Source organism: Dermochelys coriacea, chromosome 8 (genome assembly GCF_009764565.3).
Source record: "Dermochelys coriacea isolate rDerCor1 chromosome 8, rDerCor1.pri.v4, whole genome shotgun sequence".
Classification (NCBI taxonomy): domain Eukaryota; kingdom Metazoa; phylum Chordata; order Testudines; family Dermochelyidae; genus Dermochelys; species Dermochelys coriacea.
Genome location: NC_050075.1, coordinates 52,887,639 through 52,912,189, shown reverse-complemented (window position 1 = coordinate 52,912,189; position 24,551 = coordinate 52,887,639). Strand labels below are relative to the sequence as shown.

Sequence of the window (24,551 nt, the reverse complement as noted above, 5' to 3'; positions counted from 1 at the left end):
CCTGGAGCTAAGTGTGCAGCCCCTCTCGGGTTAGCTTCTCCCTTGCAGCATCTCCGATTTGACATTCAGCATCTCCGTGCTCTAGCAAAGAGCACTGTAACACCCGCAGAGCCAGCTGCTTTTAGAACATCCGTGTGCTCTCCCGCAGCACTGAGACAAACGCAGCTTAGGGGTCACTTCCTGGTGACATGAACCCAAGGGATAAAACCCCTGTGGTGTTGTGAGCAGAACCAGTTCCACCCTTCAGCTGAGCCAGGCTTCTGAACAAAACAGTCGGGGTGGAGCTATTGGCTGTAAATTAATGGAGCAGTCCCACTTCCCAGGAAGCAGGATAATAATCTCATGGGATAGGCACCCGTCTTCTCTTGCACTAAAATCAACAGTTCTACAGTATTTATGTCTCTACCGCAGACATCTTGACAGTGTGGAGTCACTTTGAAACCCAGTAGCTAAAAATAACCCTTGAAAACAGAAGATGGCTTTGCTGTCTCTTTTGCACAGCAGGCTCATCCAAAGGAATCACGCACGAGGTGGCTTGGTTGGTTTGAAAGCCATTTTGATCCTCACCACCATTTGGCTTTATTGATTGTCTTTCCATTACACTTTCTCACTATTTGACTTGCTGTCTGATCAGTGGGTGGCTGAGGGGCTTTATCTGTGGGGGAGCACATGGCCTTCTACCAAAAGCAAAACAGCAGCATCTTATGCACTAGCTGGGTGGAAAATGACCGTCAGGGGATGTCTTGAATTATCTCCCATGGACGAATTCCAGCCGACCTTACTCAAGGGCCTAAGAATGCAATCACTTAGGGATTGTCTGCACTGGGAAAACATTTGTGTTATAACATGTTAGCTCTGACAGTGCGGCAGTGTGGTGTGATACTGGACTGGGCACCAGGCTGGGAGTCAGGAGACCTGCGTTCTAATCCTGCCTCTGCTATTACATTAGCCTTGTGGCCTGGAACACATCCCTTCACTTCTCTGTTTCCCCTCCCACACATGGTCTGTCTTCCTTAGTTAGACTGAGAGCTCGCTGGGATAGGGACTGTCTGTACAGTACCTGGCACAATGGGACCTCTGGGCCCTACTGTAATATAAACAGTAATGATGTAAAACATGTTAGCAGTCAATGTGGACAAGGACTGTTGGGGTTAGAATGATAATCAGCTGATAAAGGTCATTTCCAAAGTGTGGTTAGTCATGACCACTGACATGATTTTGAACACTGCCGTTATTGAGGGGTTAGCACGTTCTAACACAAGGTATTATCCAGTGTAGAAGCTCACCCTTATGCAGAGGGGCCAGTACAAAGTCATTGCACCACTTAGCCTTATACTGAGGGCTTAAGTGGCACATAGCCCTTGTGCTGTCCCGCTGCACATGGGTAACTTCATCCAAGGTTACATGTCTAGTGTTTCGACCCAATGCTTGCTGTAGGACTGCAGCTTGCCCTGATATCCATTCAACCTAATTCATGAACTTTTTTATGCAAAGAGCCAATGGTATTATTCAGTGGGGAAGGGAGGACAATCACATTTGTATACGGAAAAAATCTCAATAGCTTTTCTCCCCCAGGGTTGTCATTATTTACTCGCCCTTTCGGGTCAGACCCCTGCCCTTGGTATAGTGCTCGGGAAGCGCGGCCTGGCTTTGTAAACGCTGCATTTCCGTAGCTATGGGGAAGGTCAGTTCAACTGCTGTGCACAGGCAATTCATGATAAGAGCAAGGGGTTTGGAGGCATTTATAATTCGTTCAACTCCAAGTAAGAGAGCACCAACTGACCTGGAGTTCATAATAGCCCAGATCTGCTGAGCCAGCCAACATGTGCTTCAAAAGCACTCAACAGCAAAGAGTCTTTGACCTGGAGAGAATCAATGAGTTTGTATTTTACTATGAGCCTGAAAACCTAGAATCAGATACTGTATGCCAGTGTGCTGTATTCAAAAGGATGTCTCCTGCCCGCCCACTCCCCAAGTGAAAAAGGGAAAAAACACCACGCTATCATCTCACAACCCTCCAGGAACCAGTGGTGGATTCCCATTGAAAATAATGGAAATTTTCTGGTGCAGTATGTCTGGGATGCTTGAAGATCGCTTGTTGTCTCTTTTGCTAGTTTGAGCACACTTTCAGGCCAAAAGAACGAGTGGGACAGGGTGGGGAGCAGGAGATGCTTAAAAAGGAGGATGATCCATTTCATCAAGCCAAGAGGCAGGACTTGTTGGAAAGTCTGGATAGCCAACACTGCTTCCTGTAGAAATATCGGAGGTTGGTCCCCCAGCCATTGCTCTGAGTGTCTGGTTCACCCCCTGCCCTCCATGTGCTATAATTCCCAAATTAGTGTCCATTGTGTAATCCAGACCATTGAGCAATGGAGTATGGGCAGGAAGGGACGATATGGAAGATGGAGACTGAGGAATTCCATAGGGGCTTCCATCCCTCAAGTCCTGGTAAGATTGTCCTGTCCCATCCATGGAGAAGCTTCCGTTCATTAACTGTCCACTAGCAACATCCCCAACATTTCCGTAAATTCTATTGGTGTGGCCAAGCTCAGAGAGGATCTGATCTTCTGTGAATGAAAGAAGGAAGACTGATTTATGAGTGTAAAACATTCTGTGGTCAGTCAGGACCAAACGCATCTCTTGAGTAACTTCACTGGAGTCAGTGGGGTTACACCAGGAATGAGCTGGGCCAACAGAGCACATACTCGAAGAAAACTGGCCCTCACTGAAGGCCAGTTGTATGGCATCCTGAGCCAGATTCTCACTTGACACGAGCTGGGGAAGCTCCGTTGCAATAGAGCCGCCAATTTACACCAGCTGCGCATGTGCTCTCCCTGCTCTGCTTAGTACTTAGCCAGAGTAAATAGTGCAACCACTTAAGAATTCAGAATGGTACCACTCTTATTTCTACCCTTTTGCTAACCCCACACACCTCCCTTGGTTCTTGTAGTGCCTTTTGTACAGCCGAACACATGAGACAGGATTACTGTAAATCTTTTATTCCTCAGTCATATGAAAGCTGGTGGCACATAACGGCCTCTTTTTGGGAAGGTCTCTCGATTCTCGCCAGATGCATTCGCCCTCATAAAGGGCATTGTAAACTAATTATGGACCAGGCTTGATACACAGGCACTACAGACCAGTCTGGGAGCCATAGCTGGCTCTCATTAGACCATAAATAACTAAATAATGTCCGGTGGCTTGTGTATTTGCTGCAATGATTCACAGGGACCATTTTAAAGTTAAACTATTGTTAAATGATTGCTTTACAGTTATTTTTCCAAATGGGTTCCATTAAAATGCTGGGGTTTGACTGATCAGAAAAACGGGGCAGCAGGGAATAGGTTTCTGGGCAGGCTTATACAGTATTTGTGATTCTTTTCACTCTAGGTGACCATCCAATCACAGTATAACAATGGCCTAAAAAACAGTCCACAGTGATCGTTGTATTTACTCTGCAAACTCCATTTGAGTGTTCAGACTGGGTGGGGAACTCCCTGAAGAAAGGCCAGTGATGCAGGAGGTGCCTGTGCAACCTGCTGATGTCATGTCCCCTTCTGTGCCCAACCCACAGAGCCTGCCTGCTTAGCTGGAGCTGCAGACTTATGGTTTCAGCTCTAGAGGTCCCTGGTTCAATTTCCAGTGCACCAGCCAAGGTGGAGGCTGTCACACCATCCTTTTCCAAATCTCCCTGTACTGTCTCTGGGGAACCCCCCTCCATTAGCTGTGAGGCTGCTGCGGTGAGTCTCGATGACAGCTGAAATGCAGCGGCCAAATCCAGCTGTCATGGAAGAGGATCCAGTCCACTGAGCTGTGCTAGCCTGCAGGTGGCTGCTGGTGTGGGTCCGAGTGGGAGTTTATTAACGTATTGAGGCAGGTGAGTTTCCAGCAAGGACTAGACGTTCATGCTGATACGAATCGCATTGCCAGGGATGTTAGCTCAGATACACTTTTCATGGGCTATCAGTCCTCAGGCTTCAGGGGTGGGACTGATCATGAGTAGAGATGAGGAAAATATTTCCCTTCATAATATCTTATTACACAGTGAGGTGCATCCTAAGGTCATTCCACCTTGCGCTGATGCATCCCCACGCTAGAGGGACCATTGCTCTAGGCCAGCACGGCAGTTCTTTTTTTGGGAAGTTCCCCTTCGCTGGAGCTCAGAAAGGACACACCCTTAGTAAGTGCGTGTCAGTTCCTGGCTCTCTTGTTAGAGGGGTTTCTGGCCATGCATGACATAGGCTAATAATTAATCATTTTCCTCTGTGCAAAAAGCCCCAAGGAGCCACCAGCCATGAGATTATCTCGTACGTCTTCAGAAGGGACATCAGTTTCAAGGATCATTCCCGTTTCTGGTAGAAGAGAAATCTAGGCATTCTTCTTCCCAATGTGGGATGCCAAGCTGTGCCTAAGCACAGGAAATCATCCCACTCTGAAGGAAGCCCCTGGGGTCCACCCTTTGTTACAACCCGTCTCTTCCCACATTCATCCCCCCGGCCTTCCTGTCCCACTCACCTCGGAAGCTCAGCTCACTGTCACTAACCCCACCGTCCTCTGCAGAGCTCTCCTTCTCGTGTTTGCTGCCCCCACGAGTCCTCTTCACGCTCTTGTAGAACTGGCCCCAGCGGTGCCGCCCAGCATCCTTCTTCAGCCGTTTTTCTTTGGCCCGCCTGTTTTGAAACCAGACCTGGAGCAACAAAGGGAGAGACAGAGTCCCAGAAGGCACTGAAAGGAGCACATGGAAGGAGAAAAAGATTGTCCTGGACAGAAAAATTCAGGACTGGCTCCGAACCTCCCTGAAGTTCAAGATGGTTCAGACCCAGGAGCCCAGTTCCCCTGCAGCTTAGGGCGCCAAGGCCGGTGGATTCAGAGCTGAACTTCGCCCTAGTCTGAGGGGTTCCAGGTTGGATACAGCATATAGAAATGGGCCCAAGCCACAATGCCCAGATCCAGTTCTGCATCCAAACTTCCGCAAGGCTCAGACCCAGTATTCAGCATTTCAGGCCCATAGATTGGGTCAGTTGCCTTCTGCCCCATGACAGATCTCCTTGGGATATCCACCCAAACATGCAGTGCCCGTTTTTTGCTGGCATTGAAAACTCGCATCTAAATCGCTCCTTACTGCTAATAACAAGGGAGATTTAACTCCTTGGTTCAGATCCTGGGCTGTGCTCAAGACGATAGACAGATGCCCCCCAGTTCACAGGCACAGCAGTCCAGTGACGGGCTGTCAGTCACAGGATGGGGCCTTACTGCTTATCCAGCTTTCCTGGCCTGGCTTCCTTCTGTGCTACCTTGGAATTCAGTGCGGGGGTTGTGCGCAGCAAGGGGAATGTGATGTACACAGCTTGGTCAGGAATGGAAAAATACTTCAACGGCAGCCGTCTCACCTGCACCACCCTCATGTCCAGCCCCGTTTCCGAGGACAGCTGCTCCCGCACGTGCCTGGCAGGTTTGGGGGAGTTTTTATAGGCGTTTTTTAACGTTTCCAACTGTTTGGCTGTGATGGTGGTTCGTGGCCTCTTAGCTCCAGCTTCTGAATCATCTGGAATAGAACAATTTCTTACCAGTTTGGAACAGACAGCGCAAAATAGAAGCTGGCCAATGACCAGCACAGAAGGAATGTCAAAATCTAAAGCAAGATGCAGTTGATTTTAATTCGCCTTAGCTGCGGCCGGAAGGGGTGGGGGTGGGAGATAGGGAGCTTGCAAAATTCAGCCCTTGCTTTTCAGTGACTTTGTCTTGGTAAAACATGGCCTTCTAGGTCTCCAAGGATACAGTGTGACGATGCTCCTCTTTCAACATGGAAAACCTATCTAAGGTCCTTATCTGGTCCCTGTGACCCTAGTATCTGAGCACCACGCACTCTGTAATGTATTTATCCTCACAGCAACCCTGGGAAGCAGGGCAGTGCCATTCCCATTGTACAGAGTGGGAACTGAGGCACAGATCCTCATAGGTATTTAGGTGCCTCACTCCCATTAATTTCCCTGAGGGTGAGGCACCTAAATACCTTTGAGGATCTGGGCCTAAGTGACTTGCCCACACAGGAAGTTTGTAGCAGAGCAGGGAGCTGAACATGGGGCTGCTGAGTCCTCGTTTTGCATCCTTCCTCTTTTAAGGATGAATCTGAGAACATTTTAATCTCTTTCCTTCCAATATAACAACCTTGCCTCTTTTTAAAAGTTCCATAGTCTACCAGACAGATTTAAAAAAGGGGTCTCATTAATGAATTAGGGCAACCCCTCAGCTGGAAAAAGTTCATTGCTCCCACAAGTTAGGCACATATCAGGTGGTCATCGCCAGTGTGGACACAGATGGTGGAAGTGGTGCAGTTTTTCTATATCACCTAATGTTTAAACATTATTGGGCAACCAAACCAAAAAAACCCATAAAATCACAAAAAGGGCCATAACTTGAAGAAACAGTCTAATTTTGACCAAAATTGGCAGAAAGCTTTTAAATACAACTGATTATGCAACTATGTACTCAAACTAGTACTCGTGGAAATGTTAGGAAATATTTTGTCCCACGTGATATATTTTATGCATTTTCCAGTACTTTTTTGCCTTCAATTAAAACAAAAGTCTGTGGTCATACGACAGTATGAGCTTTTTTGTAACACATGATACATCTAAATCAGGGGTAGGCAGCACACGAGCTGATTTTCAGTGGCACACTCACTGCCCAGGTCCTGGCCACAGGTCCGGGCTCTGCATTTTAATTTAATTTTAAATGAAACTTCTTAAACATTTTAAAAACCTTATTTACTTTACATACAACAATAGTTTAGTTATATATTAGAGACTTATAGAAAGAGACCTTCTAAAAAATGTTAAAATGTATTACTGGCACGTGAAACCTTAAATTAGAGTGAATAAATGAAGACTCGGCACACCGCTTCTGAAAGGTTGCCGACCCCTGCTCTAAATATTTGTCATTATTTGTTGAAAAGTTTTTCGTCTGCTATTTTATGAATATTGGCTACTGTCCAATGACTCCTCCATTGGCAACTGATGTTAACACAGTGCACACCAGGATGAAATATTTTCAGGATATGTTCCACTCTCTGGGCCAAGACTGGACCTGTGTCATGTATGATGAAGCAATCTACTGCAAAGCACAGTTGATTAAATGGAGGAATCAAAACAGATTTGACAATGACCACCTTGAGAAGGGAGGTATGCGTCAAGTAGCAAATGTCATGTGTGATACAGGCAGTGTGCTGCTGGAGAGTGGGTTTGAAGACATCCTTGTGGAAGCCAGCATCTATGGTGCTTCAGCCATGCTCTAAGAGGGAAGGCATATAACCAGGGCATTAGAATCCATAAACTTATGAATGAGGCAATGACTCGCTTGAAGTGGGTGGCACTTGGTAATTCCATGCCCAATGATGATTCTCCCAGAAGATTAGAAGAGACATATCTTGGAGGAAGCTCGAACACGCATTGAAGCATTTGAAGATGTGGAGCAGGCTCACAGAGAAAATGGAGTGGAAGCACAGAATGTTCTGGCAGACTTGATGAACAGCTCCCATGCATTGCACCGGGTCATGGATACTTCCGTTACCCAAGGGAAAAACTGTTCAGATACATTTCCATCCTGGGAAAACTACATTGCTCCCAACCATGGATGGATTACATAGCAGCAAAGAGAGGCAATAACAAGTCCATGGAGCTTGAGACATTTGCAGAGATGATCCCACTATGACAGTGTGGTCATATGCCAGATGGGTTCTGTAAATGTAGCAGAAACCAGATCTCTGGAGAAGGAGAAGCCAGATATATATTGTACCCAAGCTGATAGGAAGCTTATGCTATTAGGAAGCTTCAGTGGGGTACTTACACTGTGACATGGCCATTGAGCAATCTCTGAACAAGGATTGTAGGAATCATCAGCATCTTTGTATAAAAGATAGGGCTCTGACCAAGGATTACCTGACTGCACATTTTAAGGCAGCTGTAACAGCTATGACAAAACAAAGGTGAGGAATGCAGCCTTCAATCTCCACAAAGAAGCTACCACAAAGCACATGGCTGCAGATGAAATTGTTGTCTAAGCTATTATGTTTTGTGACTGAAAGAATGACAAATTCTTTTAGCATTGAACCTGGAACAAGGCCACACAACAGACAGTCACTTGTGAACATTGCAGTGTCTACTGTGACTCCATCTGAAAGTGAAGAAGGTTTGTGCTTGATAAGAAATGAAGCTGTTAGTAACCAGGAGGCTGCAAAGGGGCAAGGGAGACCTCTTTGAGCCCATAGAAAGGCATAATCTCAAATAATTTGGTAGTCTCAACACAACAATCAAACAAAAGAAGAAGCAATCAGCACAAGTGATAACTATTGATCATCAGATATTCAGCAAGCTGAGTTATTGCCCAGTCCAGAGATGCTGATATCCAGGGTTTGATGACATTTGAGCTGGCACCTGTCCCACTTTCCCTCTTCAACTTGGATGATCTCTAAGAAAGACCCAAAAGAGCAACACACTGTCTTGGCTGGAGAAAAATCTGTCATTGGTTGAGCAACCAGCATCTGATGAGCTAGCGTTAGCTAGTCTTGAACTCAAGATGCTTCTGCTAATGGTGTGCAATGATACTGCCAAGTGTAAAACTACTGGGGAGCTGTATGCACACTGTTGTCGGACTGCAATGTCAATACACTGCTATTGTGGGTGACAATTATGCAAATGAAGAATCAATCAAATCTGGTGAGAGAGCCTGCAGGGGGAATGTCCAAATGCAAGACATTCAGAGCCCCACTATGTTCACACCATTACCAAAGCAACGCTTGCAGATGATATCAAATTCAAAGAATAAATCTAACATTGCACACTTTCTTCTCAGTGACTGGCTCGTGAAGGGTGGACAGAGATTGTCACCTAGTCGCGACATGTACCTTGCTGGTGGGTTTCACCACATCGTACGTGCAGTGAAAGCAGTGCCTGGCAACCATTCTGCAATACCAGAACTCGAGGAAGCAGATTCATGCACATTCTTGCACGTTGCTCATGCAAAGCAAACACTCAGAGTAAACGGGGTGCTGATGTGGTGTTTAGACTCAGATGTTTCATCCATGTATCCAAAATATTGCTCTGTTCTTGGGAGAGATGAATTCTTTTTCAAAACTGGGGTCAGCCAAAAGAAGAGACTTGTTCTCATGAATGGAGCAGCTGGAGCTGGGAGTGGATACGTCTCAGATGCTGCCAAACATTCATGCTGTCAGTGGTTGTGATGACTCTACTTCAGCTTTCAGTGACATGGGGGGGGAAGAGATGGCTGAAGGCAGCAGCTGAGCATCCAGAGCAGTGTGTGGTGAAGGAGTTTAGAGCTCTTCTCCCTCCCGCCCCTCATTCCCAGGCAGCAGAGCCGTGGGGGAAGGGATGCTTCACAATGTGTCTCTCTCACCCCCAATCCCCAGTCTCAGGCTTCTGTGTCTATGGCATGCACTGAGACTGCTTGTTCTCAATTTCCCACCCTGTTCTTGGGTGCGTGGCTGTGGTCTGCAGTGATGGTGTCAATTCTGCATCCCCCACCCTGATCTCAGTGCTCGTGGCATTCACAAAGAAGGCCCATTCTCAGCTCTCTTGGTCTTAGTGATGTGTCTAGGGTATGAACCAAGCATGCCCATTCTCACAACCCTTCTCATCCAGTTTCAGGGTTACATGCCTATAGCATGCCCATTCTCAGCTCCCTTATGGTCACAGTGCTGTTTGCCTGTAATATGGTATATCACATATACCTGGCAAGGGACATAAAAGGCAAGAAGGAGAGGGTCTTTAAATACATTAGGAGCAAGAGAAAGATGATTAATGTTAATGATAACCAGATCCTCAACACAATGAATATTAACACTCGGGGAAAGAACAATAGGGAAAGAGCAGGTTAAAGAATGTTTCAATAAGTTAGACCTGTTCAAGTTAGCAGGGCCTGATGAAATTCATCTTAGGGTTCTTAAGAAACTAGCTGAAGCAATCCCGGAATCATTAGCAATTATCTCTGAGAATTCTTGGAGGATGGGAGAGGTCCCAGAAGACTGGAAAGGGGCAAACATAGTGCCTGTCTTTAAAAAGGGGAACAAGGAGGACCTGGACAGTTATAGATCTGTCTGCATAACTTCAATACCTGGAAAGATACTGGAGCAAATTATTAAACAATCAGTTTGTAAGAACCTGGAGGATAATAGAGTTATAAGGAATAGTCAGCATGGATTTGTCAAGAACAAATCAGGCCAAAACAACTTAATTTCCTTCTTTGACAGGGTTACTGAGAGGGGAGCAGTAGATGAGATATACCTCGTTTTAGAAAGGCTTTAGACACAGTCCCCCATGACAGTCTCATAAGCAAACTAGGGAAATGTGGTGTCGATAAATTTACCATAAGATAGGTGCACAACTGGTTGAAAGACCATACTCATAGAGTAGTTATCAATGGTTTGCTGTCAAGTTGGGAGGGCGTATCTAGTGGGGTCCACAGGGGTCAGTCCTTGGTCTAGCACTATTCAATATTTTCATTAATGACTTGGATAATGGAGTAGAGAGTATGCTTATAAAATTTACAGATGACACCAAGCTCGGAGGGGCTGCTAGCACTTTGGAGGATAGGTTTAAAATTCAAAATGACCTTGACAAATTGGAGAATTGGTCTGAATTCAACCAGATGAAATTCAATAAAGACAAATGCAAAGTATTTCATTTAGAAAGGAAAAATCAAATGCACAACTACAAAGTGGGGAATAACTGGCTAGGTGTTAGTACTGCTGAAAAGGATCTGGGGGCTAGAATGGATCACAAACTGAACATGAAACATCAATGTGATGCAGCTGCAAAAAAGGCTAATATGATTCTGGGGTGTATTAAGAGGAGTGTCATGTAAGAAACAGGAGGTAGTTGTCCTGCTCTACTTGGCACAGGTGAGGCCCCAGCTGGAGTACTGGGTCCAGTTCTGGGTACTGTAATTTAGGAAGGATATGGACAAAGTGGAAAAAGTCCAGAGGAGAGCGGTGGTTGGTGCCTGTGCATTTAGGCTAATGAAAGAGTGAGACTCACTCTATAGTCTAGTGGTTAAGCTACTCGGCTGGGTTGTGGGTAAACCTGGGTCAAATCCCCTCTCTGCTTGTTAAGAAGAAGTTTGACTGGGTATCTTCTCCCTCCAGCTAACTGCCTTGAGACGTAGGGGATGCCTGGTCAAATGCCTTTGCAGAGGAGGGATTTACCCAGGGGTTGCCAACAGCCTGGATACCCCTGCAGAGAAAAGAGTGATTTGCATGCTTGCTGTGCTCCCAATTAAAAGTGGAGCAGCTGCTCAGATTAGCCCTGTAACATGGGCACTTGAGGTGGAGATTTCCCACATCCCAGGTGAGTCCTATCACCACCAGAGAGGGCTTCTTAGTCTTGCTTTGGCCCAATTAATATGCAATCAAAGCAGAACAGCTGCAACAGAAAAGACATCAGAGTACCTCACAGGCCAGTAGTTAGGCTACTCACTTCATAGGTAAGAGCCCATTCTTCAAAGCCCAGCTCATCAGGGGCCTTGAGCCACAATCTCCCACGGCGAGGGATGATCCCCCAAACCATGGCACTACAGAAGGTTCAGGCTGCCTGTGCCCCAGTTATTAGTTCAGTCAAGTGAACAGCTTCAACAAGAGCTGAAAAGCAGCCTCTGTGTGAACAGCCTCTGCTTCAGTGATCGGGGCACTCGCTTGAGAGCTGGCAGATGCCTAGTCAAATCCCTTGTCAACAGGCAGACAGTCGGGGGTGTTGAACCAGAGTCAGTGCTCCCCCACCCCCTGATATGAGTACCCTAACTATTGGGCTAATGGTTATGGGGGAGAGCTGTGCCCCCTCTCGGGACACGCCCTGTTCAAACCCCTTCCCTTCGAGTGGCACGTGGGCCAGGCTCTCCTGTACCCTAACCATGGAAGTAAACATTACACAGGAGTGTGGTTAGAAGGCCTCTGACCAGCCCTGCCAGCTCTGGTTTGATGTGCTTGCTGGGGCTCAGGCATGAGGCAGTAAGACCCAGGCAAAGAAGCAGAAACATAGGCACCGAGGGAACTTTCAGAGCAAAAACTTAGGGTTGGGTGGCAGCCAAGGGCACCGGGGGGGGCGAGGGGAGGGGGTGTGTTGTGGATTGCAATGGTGCTAAAACTAGGCCTTAGGGCTCACTGCTGCTCTAGTGCCAATGGTCTGGCCTGCGCGTATCCCTCCTTAACTCCCCTGAATTCTGACACACAGTCTCAGTTCACGCCCCCGCTCAGCGCTGCACTGCTGCATCAGCACTGTCTGCACCGCCAGCTTCAACACTGCTGGAGTTCCATAGTTTGCCCCATTGAAAAAAACAGATCAGGCAGGCGCCGTTCACCAGAAACCCCCCGAAATTGTACCGTATTCTAGGGCTTCAACTGGTATATCAGTGCTCAAGCCAATCTGGCACTGCATTTGCATTTTGGAGCACTTTAAAATTAAACACAGGTCATTGGCCAGGAAAGGAAGGGAGCTGTACCTCAGGGCTACTTGTCCTTATCCCCAAATTTGCACCAGTATTGGTATCCAAGGTCTTCTAGGAGCCTACAACGATCCAAGTCAACCTGACCGGTTGTTAGAGCACCTTAAATAGACGTGCTACTGCAGCTGGGGTGTGTGTCTTGCGTCTGGTGGCATTCTAGGTCTGGCTCACAGCAGCACCAATTTGAGTCTAATAATGCTGAAAGTGTTGGGTTTTGTATTGGTCAGATCAGAGGAAGGCAACTCAGACACATTCTGTAGGACTACTGCTCATGTTCCCCCCCAGCTTTGTGCAAAAGAAAAGAGGTTTCTTCCCAGCTTAAGAACAGGTGTGAAATCTCAGGTTTGGTGTTGTCCATCCTTTATAAGCTTGCACCCATTACCTACAGTGTGAGCAGTGTGGAGGGCAAAGAGCAGAAACACTCACAATGATATGGACAGTCTAGAAGACAGCTACATCTCTGCCTTATAAATGGCATTATAAATTAGGACCATTACTTTGAATTCATGGCATGGACAGACCCGACCTAACCCCAGTGTTAATGAAGAACCCAGCAGTAGCTGAAACAAGTTGGCCTTGCTCAGTATCGCTAACAAGATTTGAAGGCAGATAACTGCAGTTTTTTCCGATTCAGCAGCCTATGGCTCACCGTCTCTTTATTGTACTATGGCACAACCAGCAAGCATCTCCACAGAACATGTGCTACACATAGTTTGTTACGAAGAACAAAAGTGCCATCAACATTGGCCTCCTTCAGGCTGCACCTGAAATATGCAAATTATCAGTCACACATAGGGAATCATGCAACAGCTCAGTATCTTCAAGCGTCCGCTACCAACATTGGATGGGTAGTCGTACAGACACCTTGTTTCACAAATGATGCTGCTGCTATCTGTTCCAGAAGCCAGACTCACTTTTGTGCCATGTAGTTGTGGAAGTATTTGTGCAACAAGGTGATACAAATGCCACTGGGAAGAGCTGGTGTGCTCTGTTGCATGCAATTGTGACAGTGACAAGTCCAGCAACAGAGTATTGGACACATCAGACACAGATTCTGAAAGGGAATAGAAATGGGTATACTGTGCACAAATCACTGCGACTATTTTTGTGAGTAAAGGTAACTCAAAGGGGTGTTGCACTAGACATTCCATCAGTCATAGTTACACGTAGGGGGTCACATAAGACTACATGGTTATACATTGGTATTCACATAATATACAAGACATTCAACAGTCCTACGAAGTCATTACTGTTCTAGAAGTAGTTTACATGTATTGTCATTGTATTCAGTGATAGTAAGACGATAATTACAGTTATACCATGTGTGTGTTAGACTTACGTCTCTAACCAAACAGAGAACATCAAAAAATATGTTTTATAATTAGGGTAGAGGTCTTCTTATCTGCATAACTTCATAAAAATAGCAGACAAAAAACCTGTTCTCAAATCAGTACATTCTACACATAATGACAAATATTTTGATGTATTACATGGTATAAACAAGCTCATACTGTCCTGTGACGACAGACTTTTGCTTTAACCGAAGGCAAAAAAGTACAGGAAAAAGTATAAAATATATCAGCTGGGTCAATATATTTCCCAAACTTTCCCTAACAGTTCTCGTTTGAGTGCATCATTGCATGATCAGTTGTATTTAGAAACTTTCTGCCAATTTTGGTCAAAATTAAACTATACCTCTACGAGCTAGGGCCCTTTTGGTGATTTTCTGATTTGTTTGGATTGGATGCCCGATAACATTTAAACATTATGTGACAGAAAAACTGCACCACTTCCAGCATCTCTGTCTATCCCGGTGATGCCCGCCAGATGTGTGTCTAACATGGTCACAATGACATTTTCCTAGCTGACTGGTTACCCCTTAGTTCCCCAAACAGGTTCTAACTGGTAGACTACAGTGACCTGCTTTTCCAGACAAATGCAACGGAGGCCTTCAGAAATAATATTGCAAGCTGGGAGGGGCCATGTTTGGTTTTGACCATAAAGCTATATGTCAGCAGTATATGGATCCGCACTAGCTGAGACCAGCACAGAACAAGGCTCTTGCCTAAAATGTCCTTTACTTACAGAGCCATGTACAGCTCTGGCTCCACCCACACAAGCCAAGTCCTCCTCTCAGATTCGCAGGTGAAATCCCACTGAAATCAGCACAGTGGCACCTGTCTCTCGGACAGGAAACTTTCATAGATACTAAGGTCAGAAGGGACCATTCTGATCATCTAGTCCGACCTCCTGCACAGCGCAGGCCACAGAATCTCACCCACCCACTCCTATGAAAAACCTCACCCATGTCTGAGCTATTGAAGTCCTTAAATCATGGTTCAAAGACTTCAAGGAGCAGAGAAGCCTCCCTCAAGTCAACCATGCCCCATGCTACAGAGGAAGGCGAAAAACCTTCCTTCGAAAAACTTTGTGCCTGTCTCTCTCTCTTTCCTACTGGCTATTAGGCTGTCAAATGCCATGACACCAAGGCCATCGCTAATTCGGGGAGTCAGTAATGGAATCTGAGTAATATTACATTCATGCCCCCCTGCCCAGCACAAGTAGGCATTGCATCACCAAATAACCAAATTGATTAGGTCAAAATAGAATCCTTAATTAATGAGAAGTCAGGGCTTGTCAACATGAAATCCATTAAAGACCAGTTCAGTTTTAATTTCAGTCAGGCACCGTTGGGACGTCTCTGTGGATTCATTACTGTTTTGTGATCTATAGTCTCTCTCTCGCCCTCCCTCCCGCAGCCTTGTTTTTCACCTCCACTGGCTCTTTAGAGCTCCGTTTGGTTCACAGGGATAAATGGGAACCTTGAACCAAATTCAGCTCTAGTGTAAGGTGCAAGTCTGTTGTCTTGGGTGGAGCTGTGCCTGCCTACAGCCCAGCTAAATTTGGCCCATGTTGTCGACGCTGTCCCTGCAGATCAAACCTAGGACTGTCCTCTCGATGTTCAGCTTCTCCGTATTGTTCTAACAAATACCACAGCTGCACCCTTGAGAGATCACTTGCTTCTAGGGGGAGGGAAATTTGGGTTCTTATTTAATGATTATCTTATTTTACTAACATTGATGACAGTGCCATTCCTTCCAAAGCACCTCAACATGCTTTACAAACAAAGGGGCAATTCTCCCCAGGGCAAAACCCAGGCAACCTCCTTGTATAGAAAGAGTCACTTCACCAAGCAATGAAGAAATGCAGCACTGTTTAGCAATGTACAAGAGAGAAGTGTCTTGGGGGCAGGAAACGAACCTACATTCCCTAGCCAACCGAAACAAGAAGGAGAATTTAAGGTGAGATGAGATTACCTCATGTTGGAGTTTTGGCCAGGATCCCTGCCCTAATACCCTTTACTCTTGCAAATGTCTCATTGCATCTTTAATGGCCAGAAATAGTGAAAACCCCAGCTGCATATTATCCAACAGAGAGCACCTCCAACAGCACAGTGCCTCCTAACACCGGGCTGGGGGTTGGTTCTATTTAACAAACCAGAGGAAGTTGTACCAGCTCCTCACCCATCACCACCACCACTTGCTACAAGACTTGGATTTTCCCTCCTCTCAAAATACTCATCAGGCCTAGCCCTGCTTAGTTTGGGAGATGCAACTAGACTGAAGCTCAAGGTGGCATGATGCTTTCCATAATAGTTACTGATCAGCATCTCTAAGCACCTAAAAACCTTTAAAAGTCTGGCCCTGTGTGCATGCCCATGCAAACAGGATCTTTATTTTGTAAGAGTCAAGCTGCAACAGCTGTCCGTTCTGCACCAGAGTTTATAACCCTTTTGACCTGCCTGTCATTGCCACAGCAGGATTACAATTTCAGGTGGGCAACAGACAGCAGGAACTTAAAGCTACACAGAACCTGTTTACCTGCAAATGTTACACTAACAAAAAAAGGAAGGGAGAGGAATACAAGGACAAAGCGGCTCAGAGCCCTGATTTAGCTGTACAGTGCTTAGGCACATGTATAGCTTTACGCATGGTCCAACTGATGTCAAAGTTGACTCTTCGTGTCTTAAAGTTAGGCCAATGCTTAAGTGCATTGCTGAACCAGGGAATCAGCATACTTATTTCACAGTTAAACCAGATGAGAGCCTGAAGTTCAGCCCCAGAACCAAACATCCCCATGGCATTGGTAGCTGGATAAAGTTCAGACTCTGGATCCACATTTCACAGTTCCTTAACTCAATAACAGACCCTAGTGGGGCCCCTTAAAATCCTAAACATCGTAGACAAACCAATGGTCAAAATCTTCATCCAAACACACCCTCATGTGACCCTGAATTTGGCAAATGTCCCTAGTATCTAAAATCAGCTGAATCATAATCCCGGCTCAGACCACCCTGCAGTTGTAGAACTCCCAGCGTCACCTGTTAGGCGTGACCCCTTCCCTTCTCCGCGGTGAGCTCAGCACCTACCATTCTGCTTGGCTGTCTCATAGTCCTCCTTGCACACCAAGCGCCCATCTTCCATGAGGTAGAACTCATCGCCTGTGGCCAGCTGGCGGTTGCAGATGATACAGGCAAAGCAGTGCAGGTGATAAACAAAGTCCTGGGCTTTCCGGACCACCTGGGTAGGGGGGATTCCTTGTTGACAGGCCGTGCATTTCGTACCAAAACGCCTGAAAAGAGACCAAGTGGCAGCTCTGACACGGATGGAGCAACAGTGAGGAATAATGCACCAACTAGCTAGGGTGAGATCTCAGCAGCAGGGGAGTGCTCACTGGAGGGAGACTGGGAAGGGGGTGGGAAAGAAGGGGCAGAGTTGAAAACTGCAATCAACCTAATTATGCATGACATTTCACACAGCAAGGCTCTATCTTCTTTAGCATGAAAGACTAGCCTAATGGATCTGAGGAAGGTTTGATTTTAATGGTCCTTTTAACTAATGCTTATAGGCAGTGCGATTTCCCCTGCAAGGACAGTACATATTTCATCCACATTAATACCAAATAAATTCATTACGCGCACGGCTAGCATGATGAATCCCAGATTAATTCAGCATGATAGGGCTGTTACACTGCAATGACACCTGGCAGAGTGCATCTGCTGCACAAACGTGTGTCCTCCAGCCCCGTGTGTGTGTCTGGGCCAGTGACTGTGCCCTGCGAGGAGTGTCTGCACATGTGTGCATCTGAGCGAGAGGCTCTGTGCCAGTGTGGGTGTGCCTGAGAGTATCACTGTGAGCGTGCATCAGAGCAAGTGTGTGCCTCAGTGTGCAACTGACAGCTTGCGCCTGGGCGGCTGGGTTTGAGAGCGAGTCCCGGTGTGTGAAAGTGGGTTTGTGACTGTCTGGGCTGGTGCAGCTGAACGTGTCTTTGTGGGGTGGGGGGGTCTCTAAAGGTTCGTACGTGTCCAGCTCCACATGCATTTGACTACATGTGCTGGGGTGCCTGAGTGGGGGGAGGCTGTCTAGGTTGGAATGGGCCTATGGATACATACTATTGTTTAAATCCAGCTTGTCACCCAGGTTTGAAAACACCATATCTGTTGTAGGTTTCACAACATCTGTCATTAAATACCCTGGGCTTGATTCTGACCTCACGTACCAGTCTGACACCGGCACAACCAACTTCCCTGGTGTTACGCCCAGTTGATACAACAATAAGTGCAATGGGAACCAGGCCCTCTGAGGTCAGATCTAACTCACAAAACTAGCCAGCTCTGCAGTTGTAGCACTATAGCTTCTGAGACAACCACCATGAGCAGGAGGACAGCCCAATGGCTTGTTTGATGGCAGGGTTGAACTTGATCTTGTTTACTATCACATGTATTGTATATTAGTACTGCAGTAACACTTACAGCTGCCCCAAATGAGTCCAGGGCCTGGTGTGCCAGGTGCTGTACATACGCAGAGCAAGAGACAGTCCGTGCCCCAAAGACCTTAGAATCTGAATAGACAACATTGACAAAGGGCAGGAGGGAAAACTGAGGCACAGAACAGTGACTTGTCTTAAGGTCACACAGCAGGTTAGTAGCCAAGTCTCCAGATGCCTAGGCCAGGGCCCTACCCATGAGACAGCATTGCCTTAGGTGCACATAGCTAAGATACAATTTTTAAAAATCAAATATAAGTAACCAGTGGAGAAACCAAAATGTTTCCAGAAGGGGGTGAAAAAAGTGACTCGATCCAATGAATGACTGGCTCTTGATGGGGTGGCTCATTCCTCCCCTTCTTTCTGTCCTGGAGCACTAGGTGTTACCAGAACGTGATCTCATTCCCATGGTGAACTCGCAGGAACATCACAAATGATGTGGTGCAGAGCATTTTCCTAGCAAAGGACTGATTTCCTGGGGGTGAGTGCAGTCTGGTCCGCAAACAACGGGCAAACCACTGAGCTACGGCATGGCAGTGGCCAAAAGCACAGTTTACATATGTGCACTAGAGCCATGAAAGATAATGTCTGGTGTAAATTTAATCGACATGCAGACAGTGATTCATGCCAGGGGGTCGCGAGAGCACAAGAAAAATGAAAAATAAATGGACTGCACCACCACAATTTTTAGCAATAGAAGCAATTTCCCTGATTGTAGGATTTACACCACTGGCTAGTGAAAGCAGCTTCAGCTCATCTTTCATGTCCTGCCTGCCCAGGAAAGTCTCTCTCTATGGCTCCCCCAGCGCTGCAGCTCCTGTACTGTGCAGTTACACAATTCGCTGTCAGTATAAGGCTTCCCCTCTCGTCTGATTCCCTTATGAACTCCGTTTCTACACTAGACACCTTGCAACCCCTGCTTGCTCACGCACCAACACCCGCACAGCTCTTTTCAGCCGCAGCGATTTATGGGGGGGGGGGGCAGACACAGTAGCACAGGACACCAGTAATAGGGGCTCCAGGCAAACGAGTAAGCACAGCTCAGCCAGTGAGCATGGCCAGCAGGGGAGGACCAGGGCATGTGGTGGATGTGCTAATTCATTTCCCACACAGCTTTAGCCAAAGGCAATTCTGTGTAGTGCTAAACTCAGTGTCAAGGTGCCCTCCCCTGTGGGGAGGTGGGGGGAGGGCGAGGTGTGTCAGTGTCCCCACTGGTGCACAGTGCATGTGGGTGCCTGCAGTTTTCCCCCCATTCCCTGCCATACCAGCCAGCATGAGTTGAGCACATATATCTGCTGTGTGTACAATTTCCATATAAAGCAACATTAAGGATGCACACTTTGAAAAATAAAAGGTCAGGAAATACAATGCTAAGGAGGAAACAGCAACATTAACTCAGCCACATTGTGCATGCACTGTAGATTTTATGGCATACAGCTGACACCAGTCAGTAGTTATTGAGCCACTGGACTGGGAAACCGTACAGGTGGGCAGCGCGGTCCAGTTGACGATGCTGTTTGAACGTGAAAGTTTTCCACTGAAAAAAGTGGTGTGTGCACACACAGCCCATTATGGTAACTTGAATTTTTTTGCATTTGATTTCCTTCTTTGAGTTTTTTTATTTGTGGGGTTATTTTTTTTTAGTTGTATTTTTCAATTAGCCACTTAAAGTCTAACTCAGGGTGTGGGAACATGGGCAAATAGCCTGCCATGGTTAGTGCAGAGTAGCTATGAATGGTCACAGAGGGTGTTAGCTGTACTACCTCCGCATGTGGACACGCTTACTGTGCACTGAGAGTTTGTTTAGTAGCTTAATGCACTTTCAGGTCACACCCTAGCGTACTGTACACTAACTTCCCTGTGCACACAAGACCTCGCACAACTTATCCTACCAGCCCTGGCTGCTTGGGTCGAGTCATGCAGGACCATGGGGGCTTCGTTCCTCTCTCCTACAAATTGTTACAGCTGCTGACTGAACGTGACTGGTTTCAATCACTAATGTAGCCTTTTACAGTTTTTTTAAAATGTTCCCCCTACCCATGCAAAGGCTACGAGTGAACCATGGCCATGCTGAGGTCAACGTTTGAGACCTAAATAGCTAAATGTGCATGTCTAAAGTGAGCCACCTAAAGCCACAGGGGAGCTGAGAGACCTGAGTTTGCAGTTCTGCTACTAACGTGCTGTGTGACCATGAGTAAGTCACTTCTCCTCCCTGTCCCTCTGTTTCCCCTCCTGCCCTTGTCTTCCTGACATGTTTAGACTGTAAGCTCTTCAGGGCAGGGACTGGTTCTCCCGGCATGTATGAACAGCACCCACCTCATCTCCACAACCACAGAGGGCCTACAGCTGCCCAGCGAGGCAAGCTCTTTAGGTAGGGATGGTCATTTCTTATGTGTTTGTACAGCACCCAGCACAATGGCACCCATACTGGCTGAGGCCTTTACACACCACTGCAATATAAATGCTAACCCATAACAGCAGATGCCAGACAGTAACAGAGAAGCACCCAGTAGTTAGAGAGCACAGTGACTGGAGCCTTACAAAAAGCCAAGGCAGATGGCGCAGAGATAGATTGGAAACTAAAGACTGGATCACAAGCAAATAGGAACCCCTTGGAGATTACAAATCAGAACAACAGAATGCATAGTAATAATACACCACACGCGGGGTTATGGGAACTCCAGGTTCCATGGGACACCTGCTCCCCTGCCTTTTGCTTTCTTAGGTGGGGGTTATGTGGAACTAAATAAAGGAAAACTTTAGTTTCAAGACTCAGCCCTTCATATGCAACATGCTGAATTGTGGCTTCACTGAAATAAACTGACGGCAGAGCCCAGAGAAATTCAGCTCAATGACAGATATCACCTTGTGTCGTCAGGGAAATAACTGAGCCTTTTACTTCACTTGGGTTGATTGTCTAACTATGGCACTGGTGTGACTCCCTCAAAGCCACTTGAGCTACCAAGGATGTATTTGGCCCAAGATTTCTAGTTCTCAGGGTGGATAGTGCGAGCAATATCAAATGCTTTTTGAAAGAAGGGTGAGTATGGCACCCAGGAAAAGGAGGAGCTGCTGGGAGTGACAAGAGGAGGAGAAGCAAACTTCCCAACATATCTCTGCTAGTGCATCTAACTTCTGACCAGCAGGAGCCATTGCTATCCCAATCCTGGGCCTCTCCCCTGCTCTGCCAATGCAGCTCGTCCTGACCAACACCATCCAGCTATTTCCCAGCCCTGGCTCTCCCCTCATCAAAAGCCATCCACTGGGCTGAACTGTGCCAAACTTGTGTGATGTCAACAGATGGCTGGGAGGGTGAAATGCCAGGCTCATATCAGCTTGTGAGTGACACAGAAAAGATTTGAACTCAGTTCTGTGGTGGAGAAAGGGGAGTGCATTAGCCCCACCGAGCACTGAAATGTTCAATGAGAATCCAAGTGCATGGCTGGAAAACGCACCACCAAATGGATGGAAAATACTGATGCTAACATGATTTCCAGAGAGCTAGACATGCCTGTCACTGAAATGCTGGTTCTACTCCCTCCTCTAAGACTGCCACCTTGGTATGTCATTTAGGCCCTATCCCCGCAGCGCCAAATGCAGCATGATGCCAACAATCAGGTAAGAAGGGGTGACTCCACTGTGGAAAAGCCTGGTCCAAGAGGGAGATTAAGACCTTGCTGGCTATCTGGGAACCAGCCAGATACAATCAGAAGGTGCATCAGCAGGTCTCTGATCACCTAGCTGACAGTAGGATCCAGCAGACAATGTGAAAATAAAGTCTATAAAGGTGCAATACAGTTGGCTGAAGGACTTAGTTGAAGTCTCCTGCCACCAACAGACAGTCTGTCCCTAGTCTGGTGAGCTGGACTTGGTGCCAGACCACCAGAGCCATTAATCTTGTAGACAACAGGAAGTCAAACTCAGTGGGGTGGTGGAGGAAGTGGTCTGGCAACAAGATAAGGCTCTTGCTGACTCAGTTATAGTGCCATCAGCTCTTTATTAGTCTGTGTATGGGGCGGGCGGGGTGGGGGACTGGACAGGAGGGTATGGACAGTGCTGTGTGGGCAGCAGTAACATAGCCATGGCTCTTGGTGCATGCACACTATTGGTGGACCTGTCCTCTTTTGGAGTTGGAAGCGTCTATCCTCTACTAACCCCACCCTGCAATTGCACAGCCCAGAAAACCCTCCCCACCCCACACCTCTACTCAATGCACCATACAGCCAAGCAATGTCATTTTAAGGTTCAATGACAATCCCCTTCTCCCGTCACCAAAGCTCACAGAATGAGAAAATTGCCTCCACGCCAACTGTAGTCCCCAGCACGCATGGTGGCAAAAGCAGCATCTGATACAAGCATACATTCTGTCCTAGCTCCCTAAATATTGCAGCCTGGCTTCTTCCCTGCCTTGCTTAGTCATTTACACCATTCCCATTCAGTAGTGTTTTACAGTCACTTTGCAGAGGGGTCAGTGACCAGGAGGGAATCGAGCTGTACAAAGCTGACTGACTCCAGTTCCCCCTACCAGGAAATTCAAGCCACACATTTAAAAAACAAACAAACCAGGAATGTGTTATAGTCAACAAGTGATTCAACTGATCTGAGAAACTGGCTTGGGGCTCCAATTGCTGCTTTGCAGCCCTGTTCCTTTCTATAGGGTGTGTCTACACCGCAAGCAGCAGTGCGATTGCAGCACTTGTAGACACACCCAAGCCAGTTTGGATCTAGCTAGCTCAAATAACAATAGCAATGAAGCTGCAGCAGGGCATGCTTTTTACACCCTCTTCATATGTCAAGCTGCTTCTGCTGCTGTGGTGTTGCTACTACTGTTATTTGCCTTAGGTCGATCAAAGCTAGCTGGGCCTGTCTACACATGCTACAGTCACGCCTCTGACTGCAGTGCAGATACCCTGAGTCTCACTGATCTAGTCCATGTACAGGGTGACCTTGGTTTGTAGCCTCTGATCTTTAACAGGATTCACAGAGAACTTTTCAGACACCTACTCTTCAAGCTGACGTACCAGGGTCACAGGCAGTGAATGTTTCCCCGCTGAACCTGAATAGGACACCCGGGCTTTCTGCTTAGCTCATTGGTTACAATAACCCTGAGCAGCCTAACCGCACTGTGATCTGGTTTCCTGGCAGCCTTATGGTAGATTAGGCCACAGGCATCTGGAGGAACATTTGGTAATGTCAGGGTGGCCATAGGCTTCAGCACATTAAAACAAGCACCCCCTCCCCAGCACTAACCTTGCTTGGAAGTCATGGATAGCGCTGACAAGCCAGCTTTGGTGGGAAGCAAATGAACGGTTGGCAGTCAAGGGAAGTGTCTTTATAGAAAATGAATACATAAGGAGAGTCAAGGTCACAGCTCTGACCAGGGGAACAACAGCCCATAGATAGGGCTGCCTGGCTGGAAATTTGCCCTTGTGCAGAGGACCCGAAGAACTTCGGTGCAACCTCAGTGGTCCTTAGGCTTGTGCTGCCCCTTTTAATAGGTGTGAGTCCCACCCACAGTGAATAACTCCCAGTGGAACTTTGCCCACAGAAAGCCAACATTCATGGCAACCTGATGAAGGCACCATGCCAAGCAGGGTACAGGGACCATCCACCGCAGGGGCTGGCTCAAAGCAAAGATCTACCAAAACTTCAGCGGCATCGACAACCCCAAGACACAAGACAGCAAAGAACACTGAGGAACTCATCTCTGACTCTATGTGGTCCCTGATGGGACCAGGAGATGACTGCATGCTCACCTTTTCGGACCAGTAGGAGGCCACACTGGACCAGAGGGAAGGGAAGAAGAGGAGGCCAAATACAGGTGGGAGTAGGGGAAGGAGGAAGGCAGGCAGGAGGAGACGGAGGCCCAAGAGAGAGGCTGGATTCAGCAGTTTGAGACACAGCTATAAATGATGATGGAGTCTCTAGCACACCTCCTCTCAAGCCCCAGCTAGCATCTGCACCCTGCCCATGTGCAATGGCAACAATATCTGGTTCCTTTCTTCTCACACTGCTGCCCCGTGCCAGTACTCAGAATTGGTTCCTGTGGGCACTGCGAGGACACAAACCTTCCATCATCTGCCACTTACCTCCTGAAAGCACGAAGCATAACTGCACTTCAGTGTATCTTTTTGCCCCCTTTGGAAGTGTGAAAAATGTTCTGCACTTTTTCTATTCTAATAAAAAGTCATGTTCTTTAATAGCCCTTGTCAGAG

At 47.0% G+C, this 24,551-nt stretch overlaps 1 protein-coding gene across 1 annotated transcript in view; it reads right to left on the bottom strand.

Annotated features, from left to right (window-relative positions):
• Positions 1–2,069: 2,069 nt before the first annotated feature.
• The window catches only part of LHX4 (LIM homeobox 4), a 58,162-nt gene continuing 35,680 nt past the window's right edge, over positions 2,070–24,551 (bottom strand). The window contains exons 3-6 of the mRNA XM_038413783.2: positions 16,940–17,142; positions 5,391–5,545; positions 4,516–4,687; positions 2,070–2,567 (exon numbers count right to left, since the gene is read on the bottom strand). Of these exons, the coding sequence (XP_038269711.1) occupies positions 2,173–2,567; positions 4,516–4,687; positions 5,391–5,545; positions 16,940–17,142 (925 nt within the window). The 3' untranslated portion in view covers positions 2,070–2,172. The remainder of the gene's footprint in view (positions 2,568–4,515; positions 4,688–5,390; positions 5,546–16,939; positions 17,143–24,551) is intronic.